Source organism: Lagenorhynchus albirostris, chromosome 11, assembly GCF_949774975.1.
Source record: "Lagenorhynchus albirostris chromosome 11, mLagAlb1.1, whole genome shotgun sequence".
Classification (NCBI taxonomy): domain Eukaryota; kingdom Metazoa; phylum Chordata; class Mammalia; order Artiodactyla; family Delphinidae; genus Lagenorhynchus; species Lagenorhynchus albirostris.
The window spans coordinates 53,383,386-53,400,075 of NC_083105.1; the positions used below are offsets into that span (position 1 = coordinate 53,383,386).

The 16,690-nt window shown below is 41.6% G+C and overlaps 1 protein-coding gene across 1 annotated transcript in view; it reads left to right on the forward strand.

The window, feature by feature from the left end:
* The window catches only part of PPM1H (protein phosphatase, Mg2+/Mn2+ dependent 1H), a 261,473-nt gene that overhangs the window by 126,129 nt on the left and 118,654 nt on the right, over positions 1–16,690 (forward strand). Inside the window, exon 4 of the mRNA XM_060165666.1 lies at positions 5,377–5,489. Coding sequence (XP_060021649.1) covers positions 5,377–5,489 — 113 coding nt within the window. The remainder of the gene's footprint in view (positions 1–5,376; positions 5,490–16,690) is intronic.

Here is a 16,690-nt window from a genome sequence, read left to right on the forward strand (position 1 = left end):
GTACCTATTTCTAGGAAAAAGTAGGTACCCATCGAAAAATAAAGACTAACAGAAGTGGGGGGGAAACGCTGTGGACCAGAGGAGATGGTAAGTTTCATCAAATACTGTGAGCCTCTTTGAAGGCACTGTTTTTCCTCTTCTCTTTGATCCTGGGGTTGTCTGGCACAGTACGTGGCTTGTGAGGAGGTGACCTCTGACCACGGGCCTCTGATCCATGCTGGCAGAAGTGGGTCTGCCCTGTGGTCCCGTATTGTATCTCATCTTGGATCTCCCTTCGGAGTGAAGGCTGCATGGCCAGCTCCTCCTGTGTCCACCGTGGAAAATGAACCCTCGCTTCCAAGAGGACCAGGATCTCAGGAACTTTCTGACTGACTTCATTTCTGCTTCCCAACTACACTTTGTAACAATGCCTACTTCTGCAGCTAAGTTTTGTCACCTGTTAGGTTTAGGTGGTCGCTTGGCTCAAGATGACAGATACGAAGAAGATAAATGTCTTCTAAGTCCTGATGTCAGTCTCCTTCCTACTTCCATACCCTCCAAAAACAGGGGAGTCATGTAAGAAGTCACTTCCATTGTTGGTATAGTTGCAGGAGACCTTTGCCCTCCTAGGAATCAGAAGCAAGTCAGCAGTGATGACCTTTTTTACCTACAGGAATTGAGTTATAGACACAGGCAGGAGGATCTCAAAATTCTGTCCTATTTCCTTTTCAGTGTGGGTATAGATTCCTCGCTACAGTGAAGAATGTTTTGGAGGTTTGATTGTTATGAAGGGAGAAAAATGGCAACATTTTAACTTGTAAAACCAGCATACATCTTACTGTCACTGAGTAAATGGTTGGAAATACCACACAGCTTGGCTTTGTCGGTAAAAACCATATGGTGACACGATGGAGAAAAAGGAGGACGAATGCAAAGCTAATTTATAGTTTATAAATTTTAATGGTTTTGAGAATTAGAATAGTAATGGTAAGTGGACCTATTGGTCTGTCTGTATTTAAGCTAGAGGCTTTTTGTTTTTGCTTTTGTTTTGTCTTTGTTTTTAGTAGAACAGGAAGTTCTTCCGAGAAGGAATGAGCATGTGATTCCACCAACAGCCAGCAGGTGGCGATATTAGGCAGCGCTGGTTTGTCCCTTCCCCGTTGCCTGGCTGACAGATTGGCTTCTCAGAATAAACCGAAATCAGGCCCAGATACTAAAACCATGCAGAATCTTATTATTTGTGACTGACGCTATTAGCAATGTGCTCATAACCATGTTTTAACCCAGCTAGGGGGAGGTGCCAGGTCCTATTGAAACCGCCCAACACTCGCTGCCATCTGGTGTTTGATATTGCTTTCCTTTTGCGACCTGAAATTGGTAGGAAACAAACAATGATCCTGGAACTGCGTCATCTGTGGGACTTTAGAACCAAATTACAGTGATCCCGAAAAATATATTTTCTTTCTTGCAATTCTTTCCTGCTGAATTAGTCTCCTTTCACACACATTCTTTTTTCCCTTCACTGCTCTCATTCTTCCTTGCAACAAAAAGGAGCAAAATACAATCCCAAGTCTTAAAAATTGGATCCATTCTTTGATTTAGAGATAATCCTTGCTTAAATGTAATATTTAGACAGATGCAACACAGGATAAATCAGTTCTGCTAGGTAGAAAGCAGCCTTGAGAGGGACTCTTGATTGAACAGATAAATCAATTATCTTGTTAATGGAATCTTCTGAGTCACTTAAGTTGATCCTTTTAGATCATACTGGAAAAGGAATGATAGTATGTGCATGTGTTTTGCTGGTAATTTATTCTAGACTTATGTCTTGAGGTTCGTGGCAGCTAAAATGGGGGAGATATTCTAAATCGGTCTCTGTTTAGCACAAGCAGTGGGCAGTTTTTCATGATTTCCTTAATCTTTTGAAAAAAGTACCCAAACTTCTTGAGGGGTACATTTTTAAATTTTTTTTAAATGTAGAGTGTGAGAAGCTTAAGCTAACTGGAAAAGTTAAGAGTTGGAAGAAATTAGGTAGTTAATTCAACAGTAAATATATCTTTATTGACTTCATTTATCACGTTTGATCTGGTAGTAGAAGGACCACCCAGATGGTCCTTTAATGTTCCTTTTAGTACTAAGATTTTGTGAAGCATCTTTTAAAGAGGAGTAGGTGGTGTAGGAAAAAAATGTGCTATTTTGTCTTCTAGGGAGGGGAGGGGGAAGCAATTATTTTTAGAATATGTTCTAGTTACACCCAGTTTTAGAAGAAGAAATAAAAGAGCGTATTTTCATGTCAGTGAATCCTACAGGGCGGATGAAGTCTGTGGAAACACATCTTTCAAATCCTTTCACTGTGATCCCAGAGAGCACACATGTAATTAAAGTGTGCGTCTGAGCGCACATGCATATGTCTATTAGCACGCAGAGGCGGGAGGTGATGAAAGCATGAGCCTGTTAGCAGAGTTTCTTGTATAAAAAATAGCTAGACTTTGGTCCACTGTTTATGTGGAAATGTTGCCAAATTTGCATTCCTTATGCTGGGGGAACTGCAGAGGGAAGGTAGGAAAAGATGAAAGAAATGATGAAATCAATTAGAAAAAAATACTGACTCACGCTATTAATGTCATAACAAGGCATTCAATGGGCAGGCTAACTGGAATGTTTCCCCCAAATGAAAGGCAAATGTGAACTCTGCTGTAGCAGAAAAGCTTTGTCAAACACTCTATCTTGATATTTTTTTAAAAGATGAAATAATTTTATAATCAGATTTTCTGGTGATGTAAACCATGATAAGTAAGGCACCTACGATGCAGAATAAACTTGTTTGTCTGAGTCCCAGAGGAATTCTTTGACGTGGGCGGCTCTTTCACGTGGACTCTACTTTTTGGATCGCACCAATGGTTTAAGTCTGTCAAGCATCATTCACACTCCAGTCCGTAAGCAGTTGGGTGCTTAAAGGATTTTTACTCAAAACTGCCTTTCATTCAGACTTTAGGTATTCAAACAAATAGTGATTCTGGATGTGAAAGGATAGTTTCTGTAGCTAGAGCAGTTCTTTCCAGTGTATTAAAAATGTTAGTATTGAGTGTGGGCTTTATATACCAGTTTCTGTATTAATGTGATGAAATATATATCTATCATAATATCAACTTTATTTTATTTATTTAAATGCAAAAAAATTGCATAAACCTACCCGCAAACTCCTTTGTGAATAGGGTTGTTGGTTCTGTTTTGATGCACTGTTTGGAGGTTCAACAGACGGAACTTCTGACGTCCTGATGTTTTCTTTCCCGTCTTTCATTTTCTTGTGACGGTCTTTCCCTGCTGACGTGTGTCCCTCCTCCCGTGTCACCCTCCAGCCTCCTGCCATCCCTGCTTGGGTTCTAAGAACCATTCATTCATTCCTGTCAATTGACTGCGTGTTATTGGAAGCCTGGGTTCCTGCTTAATTATTATCTCAGTGAGTGTTTATGCATGTTGTAAGCTTTTCACTTATGAATGGTGGGACACATGTCTCGTGTTAAGGCAGAGGTAAAATGGTGGGGAGATAATTGGAAACCCAGGCGTTTTATAATGTATTTCTTTATTTGCCCATTGAATAGATATTTATTAAATCACGTTTTACTTGGCCCAACATGGGTGTTGAGGCTCTAGCACTGAGCAAGAAAGGTCTCTGCTCTCAGTCATGGGATCCAGGCTGTGGGGAGAATCTAGCTGGTCTCCGAAGCCCCTCATCTACGCCGTCTAATTTAATCCTCATGACAGCCCCTTTAAGCTAATTTATACAGAGATTGTAAATAAATTTTTAAAATTCATTGTGGTCTTTGGGGGTGGTCCTCGTGCTTGACCCGTCTGCAATACTTGATGTTGTCATTCACTCAACCCCTTTTTGGAATTTTTCTTCACCTGCTTCTAAACCATCACGTCCCATATAGTACACTCATTCTTACCCCTCCCGATGGTTCCTCAGCTTCCCCGCCCCCCCTCCCCCCCCCCCTCCACCGGCCCTTAACCTTTACTCAGTTCATTCCCAGTGTGTTAGTTTCTCCCAGGTCTTGTCTTCGTACTTTTCCCCTCCTTACATTTTGACCGATACTGTGTTCTTAATCTGTTTTCAAAGCTCGGGCTCTTCTCCTGTTTCCAGCTTCTCCTTGGTGATTTCTCTGACTTTGTGTTACCGCCTCTGGCCTCTGGAGCACGGCAGCTGCCGATAAATGCTGGATTACTGAATTATCTCCGCTTCCCATCAGGAGGCTGGCTGAAGCAGCTGAGTTCTAATTCTGTGGGTTTCTAAGCATCACAAACGGGCCCTGGCCCTGGGTCAGCCGACAGCAGCCTCAGAATCAGCCAGAGCACCGTTTCCTGCTCTTCTGTACCCCACCCTCGTCCTTTCTTCCTTGGCCCCAACAATAGATGGCGATGAGAACATTTGCCATTATTTTGGCCAGCATTCGGTTTATTTTCCTAACGACTCTCATTTGTCTGAGGTCAAGGAACCCTGGCTTCTGTCACTGACACAGCGTTTCACACAGACATCTGTCTGGAGGATGATGCATCTCTGTCCACAGGAATGTGGTTCTATTTTTAATTTCCTTGGAGAGACCTCATTAGGTGGCAGGTAATAGATACTAGGCTTTAGAGGAGGAGACCCCAATTGGAATCCAGACTCCAGCAGGGTAAATATGGGCAAGTTCCCCACTTGTCTGCATCTGAACAGTGAGGTGAATGTTACAGTTGTGAGGATGAGATGCGATTCTATATGTAAAGTGCTTCTCGCACTGCCTGACACAGAGGAAGTGCTCACTGACGGCTGGCTGATACTATGCGTGTGTGTCCCTCTTGTGAATTAGTGGCCTTGGGAAGAGGACGTTAGTTCAGAGTTCAGAAGCTTCTATCTTTGATCAGTAAGACGGGGGTGGACTCCTGCCAAGTTGAATTGAGGACACAGTCCTTCAAGTCACCTGTCTCGTCTAGCTGTAAAGGAATTTATTTACTGGAGACTTTGGGGTTAAAAACATTGATCAGGTCCAAGCACTCGACATTATTAGCCTCTCATCTGTTTTCCACAGCAGCTCAGGCTGTCCATACAAAGACTGAATTTTCCGTAAGCCATGATATGTATTAAATACAATTGGTTTAATTCTTCTCATTTTTGTCTGATTAGATCTGTTTGCCTTCCCTTGTTTCCTGTCTCTGGTCCGCACATGGTCTGGTAGGCGACCGTTTTATGCCAGTGTCCTCTCCAGAAATGCTTGTCAGTTGATAGAAAGCCAGTACTAAAGATTTTCTTGTCCCTTCTTCGAGTCGTACTCAGATCTTAGGGCTGTGTCGAGGGAGCAAGGCTAAGACAGTCTTTGTTCCTGTACAGTCCAGTACTAACTTTGTCTTCTTCTCCAGGATCTACAAATCGAACGAGAGAGGAGTTCATACAGTATATCTGGTGGTTGCACAGCCCTCATCGTGATTTGCCTTTTGGGGAAGCTGTACGTAGCAAATGCTGGGGACAGCAGGTAAGCAGATGAGCCCTCTGGTTCTTCCTAAAGTTCAATGCCTTCCTTTAATTTTTTAATCTTTTTAAAAAAGTTAAATGCTTAGAAATAAAATAATCCTGCTTGGGATTAGATATTGAGAAAGATAAGCCTTGTATATCTGGATAAGAGTGCATTTAAGAAGACTCATCAGGAAGGTATTAAAAGATATGGGTGGTCTTCTCCTTACTTGTCTGTAGTAGCAGTTCACGTGTGTGTGTGTGTGTGTGTGTGTGTGTGTGTGTGTATATATATATATATATATATATATATATACACACTTGTGTTTAACCTAAACCAGTAGTGTCCAAATGTTTTTTGACTTCAGAACCTGATTTTCGATGAAAGCTTATTAGCAGGGACATAATATTTGAGAGAGACGAGGAGGGAGGAAAGGGATTTGAATGAAATGGGTGTTTGGAGGGGCCCGGGGAGGACTCTCCAGCTAGTTCGTTTTCTACTCGGTAACTTTGCCCTGTGTCCCCTCCCAGAAGCCCAGGAGTGTCTCCTTTTACGCATGTGCCCCTACAGCCTGCATTTTCCTCTCTTCTGGGTTCAACTGAGAGGAATTTGGGGCAAGAGATGGTGGTTAACCCTTACTTTATCCAGTATTACCAGAAATCAGATAGACTTGTGTTTTAATCTTCTTTTAAATGACTGATACGTGCTCACTTTAGGTATGGCCACATCTGTTATTTAGTCGATATTAAATTAATTTTCACAGACTTTGTGAAAAGTGTTGTAACATGGATTATACATTTCTCCGCCCCTTGAGTAACAAAATACGTTGGCCTTCTAGCAGGACTTTTTGCCAAAGGCCGACTCTATTCTGAAAGCAGTCAAAGTACTGGACTCTAATCGTGATGTCCTCAGAGGATGAGTGATTTCCCTACACGGGCTGTGGTCTAAAGATGCTGTCATTCCTCCAGCTTCTTCCTCTGGGTCACGTGCCTCTTCTCAACATCTCTGCTTGGTCTAGCCCTCTCCTGAGGTCGGACCCTCCCCTTCCCTGACTCCCTCAGGCAATCAGTGAATTCCAGAGAGCAGGAGAGCCTGAGGGAGTTTCCAGTCAACCTAGTTAAGCGTCCTCTCCCTGTCTTGCCACTAAAGATCCTGGAGACCAAAGGACTGTGACCTGCCAACGCAGCAGTATTTGGAGTTTGAAGATTTTGGAAGGTCTGTTTATTTTTAAGGTTTATGTGGATTTCTGTTCTGCTCTCTCAGTTTCAATATAAAATTTTTCCAAGTAAGTGGAAGTGAGTATAAGATGCCATGTTTATTTCATGGCTTCTATTCCCTAGTGGTCCTGGCAGGAGACAGACTCCAACTCACATGGATCAACTGAATGAAGGAGTGAAAGGGGACCGGCTAGGAGCATTGAGACCAGGAGGGCAGTGAAGCCCCCTAGGCCTGCAGGGTCCAGGGAGGAAATGCTACAGCTAAGCCCAGGAGAGGGGGCCACAGATGAGGGCCCCTAGGCAGGGGCCACAGGAGAGAATGGGAGGAAATACTCCGACTTCTCCTTCTTCCTATCCCGCTTTCTCCTACCAGGGCCTCCCATTGGATGAGCCTGGCTGGAATGAGGGTCAGAGAGGTTGGTCAGCCAGGGCACAGACACAGGCCAAGATTGCATCTCCAGGGTGGGGGGCAAGCAGAAAATCACCAGCACATCTGCTGCCCCTCGTGCCCTCCCCAGGGTTGGAGCATCTTGAAAATAGGAATCATCATCTCCCAGGGCCTTGTAAGGTACACACTGAGGAGCCGGCCTCTGAGCCCTTGTTCACTTCTGGATCTTGAGTTTGCTGGAGACAGATGTGCAAGTCAGGGGATGATTCCTTTCTGTTCTGTGTAAAACCGAATCGATGATACAGCTTTTGCACTCATATTCACCTTTAGTCTTGATGTCTGGTTCCGTGTTTTTCGAAAAGAGTTTGCTTCCCTGGCCCTTCCAGTGATGAAGGTGGTGACCGAGTGCTTTGTTCCCGCCCCTCGTCCCAGGGAAGCATCTTTCACCAGAGGACCCCAGGCTCGGAAGGTAACCCAACTTCCATGCCCAGAATCTCTTTATGTTGGATTATGCCTTTCAGAGAAGCAACTCCTCCCCAACGCCCTGTCCGCGTTTTTGAGCACAGTTTCCTTCAAAGCTCTGAGCTCCCTGACAGAGCTGCCTCCCCAGCCAGCCAGGGCTTCAGCCCTACTTCCCAGAAGCTCAGTGCCCTGTTCAGGACCTTGCGTCCCACCCCCCCCCCCCTTTTAAGTGCCAGTGCCTAGGCCAGATCTTGATTTCCTCATCTATAAAAATGGTGATATTGGACTAAATATTAATTTCTAAACATTCTGGCATTCTAAAGATTGTCACTATGAGGTGTGACACTTGGGGAAAGTAAAGTGGTGCTCTAAAGGTTGGTCTTTTGGTTATTTTATCTTTCTTAGAGTCAGTTTTTGAAATTGTCAAGTAACTGAAGTTCCTGTGTTTCTAAGTGTCCACAGAAGTATGATGTTTTACATGCTATTCCTAATTTGAAAAGCTGAACAGGTGCTTTTGTCCTTATTAAAGCTGTAAAGCACACCCCCCTCCCCACCAACTACACAGATTATTTTATGAGAAAACAGCATCTCTAGAACCTAATCAGCTTAATGACATTTGTAGTATTCTGGCCCCAGTATCCAGATATGAATTTGGGGTTTCACTGCTGACGGGTTGGGTTTGCTGTTCACTTATGGGTCATATGTCATGTAGAAACGTAAGAGCAATATGAGTTTGTATTGTGTGCACTGTCCAAAAAACTTGTAGGACGCTTATGAGTTAGTGTATTTTCAGCTCTTGTATGAACAATACATATTTGATATCACCTTATGTAGGATCACTGCCTAGTTTATATACTAATAACATAGGTGTTTGTGTTTACAAATATATTCAGTTCTTCCCAAGAAACAGCAGCTAAGTGATTTTTTATCAGACCTACGTAAATGTAGGTCCATTATGACTTATGGACAAGTAGTCGTGAATCCAAGGGCTCAGTTTAAACAAATGGTCAGGCCAGCAGAGAATTCTGACAACAGAGCCCTGATTAATTGCTAATTTTTCTTCTTTACTGTCAGATATTGGCTGCCCATCTGTTTGCTTTAAATCTTGACAATTTTGAGAGTGAAGCGAATCTTTGTCATAGGATCACTACCCCATAATTATTTACACTTAGGAAAAAAGAACCTTTGCACTGGTTTGATTTGGAAACTACTGGTGGTCAGGAACTGTTTTTTTTTTTTTTAAATTTTTATTGTTTTATACAGCAGGCTCTTATTAGTTATCCATTTTATACATATCAGTGTATATATGTCAATCCCAAACTCCCAGTTCATCCCCCCCCACCCCCCGCCACTTGCCCCCACTTGGTGTCCATACGTTTGTTCTCTACAACTGTGTCTCTATTTCTGCCCTGCAAACCAGTTCATCTGTACCACTTTTCTAGGTTCCACATATATGCGTTAATATACGATACTTGTTTTTCTCTTTCTAACTTACTTCACTTTGTATGACAGTCTCTAGATGCACCCATATCTCTACAAATGACCCAATTTCATTCCTTTCTATGGCTGAGTAATATTCCTTTATATATATGTACCACACCTTCTTTATCCATTCATCTGTCGATGGGCATTTAGGTTGCTTCCATGTCCTGGCTATTGTAAGTAGTGCTGCAATGAACATTGATGTGCATGTGTCTTCTTGAATTATGGTTTTCTCTGGGCATATGCCGAGTAGTGGGATTGCTGGGTCATATGGTAATTCTATTTTTAGTATTTTAAGGACCCTTCATACTGTCCTCCATAGTGGCTGTATCAATTTACATTCCCACCAACAGTGCAAGAGGGTTCCCTTTTCTCCACACCCTCTCCAGCATTTGTTGTTTGTAGATTTTCTGATGATGCCCATTCTAACTGGTGTGAGGTGCTACCTCATTGTAGTTTTGATTTGCATTTCTCTAATAATGAGTGATGTTGAGCAGCTTTTCACGTGCTTCTTGGCCATCTGTATGTCTTCTTTGGAGAGATGTCTATTTAGGTTCTTCTGCCCATTTTTGGATTTGGTTGTTTTTCTTAATGTTGAGCTGCATGCACTGTTTATATAATTTGGAAATTAATCCTTTGTCCGTTGATTTGTTTGCGAATATTTTCTCCCATCTGAGGGTTGTCTTTTCGTCTTGTTTGTAGTTTCCTTTGCTTTGCAAAAGCTTTTAAGTTTCATTAGGTCCCATTTGTTTATTTTTGTTTTCATTTCCATTACTCTAGGAGGTGGACCAAAAAAGATCTTGCTGTGATTTATGTCAAAGAGTGTTCTTCCTTTGTTTTCCTCTAAGAGTTTTATAGTGTCCAGTCTTACATTTAGGTCTCTACTCCATTTGGAGCTTATTTTTATGTATGGTGTTAGGGAGTGTTCTAATTGCATTCTTTTGCATGTAGCTGTTCAGTTTTCCCAGCACCACTTATTGAAGAGACTATCCTTTCTCCATTGTATATCCTTGCCTCCTTTGTCATAGATTAGTTGACCATAGGTGCATGGGCTTATCTCTGGGCTTTCTATCCTATTCCATTGATCTGTATTTCTGTTTTTGTGCCAGTACCATATTGTCTTGCTTACTGTAGTTTTGTAGTATAGTCTGAAGTCAGGGAGTCTGATTCCTACAGCTCCGTTTTTTTCCCTCAAGACTGCTTTGGCTATTCGGGGTCTTTTGTGTCTCCATACAAATTTTAAGATTTTTTTCTTCTAGTTCTGTAAAAAAGGCCACTGGTAATTTGATAGGGATTGCATTGAATCTTTAGATTGCTTTGGGTAGTATAGTCATTTTCACAGTATTGATTCTTCCAATCCAAGAGCATGATATAGCTCTCCATCTGTTTGTATCATCTTTAATTTCTTTCATCAGTGTCTTACAGTTTTCTACATACAGGTCTTTTGTCTCCCTAGGTAGGTTTATTCCTAGGTATTTTATTCTTTTTGTTGCAGTGGTAAATGGGGTTCTTTCCTTAATTCCTCTTTCAGATTTTTCATCATCACTGTATAGGAATGCAAGAGATTTCTGTGCATTAATTTTGTATCCTGCCACTTTACCAAATTCATTGATTCACTCTAGTAGATTTCTGGTGGCATCTTAGGATTATCTATGTATAGTATCATGCCATCTGCAAACAGTCACAGTTTTACTTCTTCTTTTCCAATTTGTGTTCCTTTTTCTTCTCTGACTGCTGTGGCTAGGACTTCCAAAACTATGTTGAATGAGAGTGGCGAGAATGGACATCTTTGTCTTGTTCCTGATCTTAGAGGAAATGCTTTCAGTTTTTCACCATTGAGTATGATATTTACTGTGGGTTTGTCGTATATAGCTTTTATTATGTTGAGGTAGGTTCCCTCTGTGCCCACTTTCTGGAGAGTTTTTATCGTAAATTGGTGTTGAATTTTGTCAAAAGCTTTTTCTGCATCTATTCAGATGATCGTATAGTTTTTATTCTTCAATTTGTTTATATGGTGTATCACATTGATTGATTTGTGTATATTGAAGAATCCTTGCATCCCTGGGATAAATCCCACTTGATCATGGTGTATGATCCTTTTAATGTGTTGTTGGATTCTGTTGGCTAGTATTTTGTTGAGGATTTTTGCATCTATGTTCATCAGTGATATTGGTCTGTAATTTTCTTTTTTTGTAGTATCTTTATCAGGTTTTGCTATCAGGGTGATGGTGGCCTCATAGAATGAGTTTGGGAGTGTTCCTTCCTCTGCAGTTTTTTGGAAGAGTTTGAGAAGATGTGTGTTAGCTCCTCTCTAAATGTTTTATAGAATTCACCTGTGAAGCTATCTGGTCCTGGCCTTTTGTTTGTTGGAAGATTTTTAATTACAGTTTCAGTTTCATTACTTGTGATTGATCTGTTCATATTTTCTATTTCTTCCTGGTTCACTCTTGGAAGGTTATACCTTTCTAAGAATTTCTCCATTTCTTCCAGGTTGTCCATTTTATTGGCATAGAGTTGCTTGTAGTAGCCTCTTAGGACGCTTTGTATTTCTGTGGTGTCTGTTGTAAGTTCTCCATTTTCATTTCTAATTCTATTGATTTAAGTCCTCTCCCTCCTTCTGTTGATGAGTCTAGGTAATGGTTTATCAATTTTGTTTATCTTCTCAAAGAACCAGCTTTTAGTTTTATTGATCTTTGCTATTGTTTTCTTTGTTTCTATTTCATTTATTTCTGCTCTGATCTTTATGATTTCTTTCCTTCTGCTAACTTTGGGTTTTTGTTCTTCTTTCTCTAGTTCCTTTAGGTGTAAGGTTAGATTGTTTATTTGAGAGTTTTCTTGTTTCTTGAGGTAGCATTGTATTGCTATAAACTTCCCTCTTAGAACTGCTTTTGCTGCATCCCATAGGTTTTGGATCATTGTGTTTTCATTGTCATTTGTCTCTAGGTATTTTTTGATTTCCTCTTTGATTTCTTCAGTGATCTCTTGGTTATTTAGTAATGTATTGTTTAGCCTCCATGTGTTTGTGTGTTTTGCATGTTTTTCCCTGTAATTGATTTCTAATCTCATTGCATTGCGGTCAGAAAAGATACTTGATATGATTTCAGTTTTCTTAAATTTACTGAGGCTTGATTTGTGACCCAAGATGTGATCTGTCCTGGAGAATGTTCTGTGCACACTTGAGAAGAAAATGTAATCTGCTGTTTTTGGATGGAATGTCCTATAAATATCAATTAAATCTTTCTGGTCTATTTTGTCATTTAAAGCTTGTGTTTCCTTATTAATTTTCTGTTTTGATGATCTGTCCATTGGTGTAAGGGAGGTGTTAAAGTCCCCCACTATTATTGTGTTACTGTCGATTTTCTCCTTTATAGCTGTTAGCAGTTGCCTTATGTATTGAGGTGTTCCTATGTTGGGTGCATAGATATTTAAAATTGTTATATCTTCTTCTTGGATTGATCCTTTGATCATTATGTAGTGTCCTTCTTTGTTTCTTCTAATAGTCTTTGTTTTAAAGTCTATTTTGTCTGATGTGAGAATTGCTACTCCAGCTTTCTTTTGATTTCCATTTGCATGGAATATCTTTTTCCATCCCCTCACTTTCAGTCTGTATGTGTCCCTAGGTCTGATGTGAGTCTCTTGTAGACAGCATATAGATGGGTGTTGTTTTTGTATGTATTCAGTGAGCCATTGTCCTTTGGTTGGAGCATTTAATCCATTCATGTTTAAGGTAATTATCGATATATATGTTCCTATTACCATTTTCTTAATTGTTATGGGTTTGTTTTTGTAGATCTTTTTCTCCTCTTGTGTTTCCCACTCAGAGAAGTTCCTTTAGCATTTATTGTAGAGCTGGTTTGATGGTGCTGAATTCTCTTAGCTTTTGCTTGTCTGTAAACTTTTGATTTCTCCATCGAATCTGAATGTGATCCTTGCCAGGTAGAGTAATCTTGGTTGTAGGTTCTTCCCTTTCATCACTTTAAATATGTCATGCCACTCCCTTCTGGCATGTAGAGTTTCTGGTGAGAAATCAGCTGTTAACCTTCTGGGAGTTCACTTGTGTGTTATTTGTCGTTTTTCCCTTGTTGCTTTCAGTAATTTTTCGTTGTCTTTAATTTTTGTCAGTTTGATTACTGTGTGTTTTGGTGTGTTTCTCCTTGGGTTTATCCTGCCTGGGAGTCTCTGCACTTCCTGGACTTGGGTGGCTATTTCCTTTCCCAGGTTAGGGAAGTTTTAGACTATAATCTCTTTAAATAATTTCTCTGGTCCTTTCTCTCTTCTCCTTTGGGAACACCTATAATGCAAATGTTGTTAATGTTGTCCCAGAGGTCTCTTAGGCTGTCTTCGTTTCTTTTCATTCTTTTTTCTTTATTCTGTTCTTCAGCAGTGAATTCCACCATTCTGTCTTCTAGGTCACTTATCCGTTCTTCTGCCTCAGTTATTCTGCTGTTGATTCCTTCTAGTGTATTTTTCATTGCAGTTATTGTATTATTCATCTTTGTTTGTTTGTTCTTTAATTCTTCTCCATCTTTGTTAAACATTTCTTGCGTCTTCTCGATCTTTGCTTCCATTCTTTTTCTGAGGTCCTGGATCATCTTCACTATCATTATTCTGAATTCTTTTTCTGGAAGGTTGCCTATCTCCAATTCATTTAGTTGTTTTTCTGGGGTTTTATCTTGTTCCTTCATCTGGTACATAACCCTCTGCCTTTCCATCTTATCTATCTTTCTGTGAATGTGGCTTTTGTTCCACAGGCTGCAGGATTGTATTTCTTCTTGCTTCTGCTGTCTGCCCTCTGGTAGATGAGGCTATCTAAGAGGCTTGTGCAAGTTTCCTGATGGGAGGGACTGGTGGTGGGTAGAGCTGGGTGTTGCTCTGGTGGGCGGAGCTCAGTAAAACTTTAATCCCCTTGTCTGCTGATGGCTGGGCTGAGTTCTCTCCCTGTTGGTTGTTTGGCCTGAGGTGACCCAACACTGGAGCCTACCCAGGCTCTTTGGTGGGGTAATGGCAGACTCTGGGAGGGCTCTCGGCAAGGAGTACTTCCCAGAACTTCTGCTGCCAGTGTCCTTGTCCTCACGGTGAGACACAGCCACCACCCGGGTCTGCAGGAGACCCTCCAACACTAACAGGTAGGTCTGGTTCAGTCTCCCTTGAGGTCACTGCTCCTTCCCCTGGGTCCCGATGCACACACTACTTTGTGTGTGCCCTCCAAGAGTGGAGTCTCTGTTTCCCCCAGTCCTGCAATGTCGAAGTCCTGCAATGAAATCCCGCTAGCCTTCAAAGTCTGATTCTCTAGGAATTCCTCCTCCCGTTGCCGGACCCCCAGGTTGGAAAGCCTGACGTGGGGCTCAGAACCTTTACTCCAGTGGGTGGACTTCTGTGGTATAAGTGTTCTCCAGTTTGTGAGTCACCCACCCAGCAGTTATGGGATTTGATTTTATTGTGATTGCACCCCTCCTACCGTCTCATTGTGGCTTCTCCTTTGTCTTTGGATGTGGGGTATCTTTTTTGGTGAGTTCCAGGGTCTTCCTGTCGATGATCCTTCAGCAGTTAGCTGTGATTCTGGTGCTCTCTCAAAAGGGAGTGAGAGCACGTCCTTCTATTCCACCATCTTGAACCAATCTCGGAACTGTTTTTTAAGCTGCTTCATGAGCTGTGAGTCATCTGATTTACCATCAGGGGCACGTGTGCTTGGGGGTTGTCTTCACAAGAAGCTTCCTGATGGTCTATGTGGCTTACTGAGTCAAGGACCACCCTCGGTGTGGGATGGTCCATAGTGATGCCAGGTGGTACGGCCTGGGACAGCCTTGCCCTCCCCTCCGCACCCGAGGTAACCAGCCACAGAGGGTCGTGAGAGAACTACTTCATGCAGCCAGTTGCTTTATTTTTCCCAGTCGAAAGCAGCCAACTCAACACCTAGGGGATCATAAGGGACTAGGCAAGAAGCAGATGGTGGGCGGCTTTTTCACTTCAAGCAAAAATGAACTGGTGGCATGCAGATGTCCTGCAGCACAATGTGTAAACTGTCACCCGTTGTATTTGAGTCATCCACTCCTTCGGGCCCTGAGTGATTCTTCAGTTTAAGAAGGTGCTTTGACTGCATTTTGGAAGATAATTTCATTTTATTTCTGGAGCGCTAAGGCACTGAGGAGGCAAAGCCATTACCACTTATTTCAAACAGTGTCTAAAGGTTTGGCAACTGAGACTAGGTGAACTCCTTTAGAGTAAAGAAGACCATTTAAGATTTGTTAAGTTCATGATTCCGCTCTTGCCAGATTGAAGTAACAGCAGCGATAAGACAGATAATAAGTGCTAGGTACATGTTAAATACTCTAGAAGACAATCATATTTAGTTCTCTCAGCAATTTAGTGAGAAGTAGGCATTGTTCATATCAGGTAAATGTACTGAAGCACATTGAGGTGAAGGGATTTGCCCAAGGTCCCACAGCTACTAAGGAACAGGGCTGCCATCCCTCTCACGAATGAAAGTCAGAGCACCAAGTTCTCAGTCAATGCCCTGTACCCTGGGATGTCCCATCCATGCTGAGACTCACGCGGTGTTTTTGTTTTTCACATTTGAATGTCTCCAAAGTGAACAGTTTCTAACTAACATTTTTTCTTTACTGTTTGCATGTAAAGTAATGACATACCTTATGATCAATGGCATCTCTAATCTCACATAAAATGGTTTATGGGGTGTAGCTGAGGGGATGGTTGCATTTAGAAGCTATTTTAAATGCACTCCAGTCATGAAGCATGTAAGCTTTGGGTGGTCCAATTTATTCAGTTATGATATAGGCAATGGCCCTTCCTCAAACTGAGGGCTGCCATTCCCTTCCAAAGGTCCCAGGGTTCTCTGAGAACCTGTTAAATTTTGCATTTTCATTTTGATGGTAATCAGAATAACATTAGCATTTTCTGGATCTTCTGGAATTCTGTCTTATAAATGATAACTGCCATGAATTCGGACCCCCATTTTGTCTTGCTTACCATTTCTCTGTCAGCCAAGGGTATGTAGACTTTTTCAAGATGAGTGACAGGAGTCCATGGAATACAGGGCCATCTTTTTGAGGATTCTCCTAGGAAAAGGCTGCAAAGGTTCAATGTGTCTGTGAAGCAGCTCTGTATAAAAAGCGGTCCACAGATCATCCTTGAAACAAAGCCAGTACTACCAGCCAGGATGGTTTTCTTTTATTTCACTTTTCCTCGTTTTCAGTTTTTCAGAATTTACCCTCATGTAAGTTAAAGCTTTCCATATGCATTCACAGGTGAATTCCTCTGGCCAAGTCTGAATTTTCTTGCGGATAGGAGCTAGGTATTAAACAAGACTTACACTTCTAGATTGAAAACCAATTACACATCTCACACTTCGCCCCTTTACTAGTGGTAAGATAATGAAACTGTGTAACTGCTTCCAACCCAAGGAAATGCAAAAAACAGTTCATTTCTTTTTATGAGCATGGATATCAGTGGCCAGCAGAGAACCTTTCTGAACCTGCTTATTGCTAACAAGTGGTTCATCTGTCCACACCTGCCAGGGAGCTGTTTCTTTGATAGTAGCCTTCCTCTGAGTTCAGAATAGATTTCATCTTCCTCCATCGACTACATTAAGTTCACCACAACTCTCACTTTCTTTGACAAATGTCTGAAAAATGGAACAGAAAGAAACCATAATT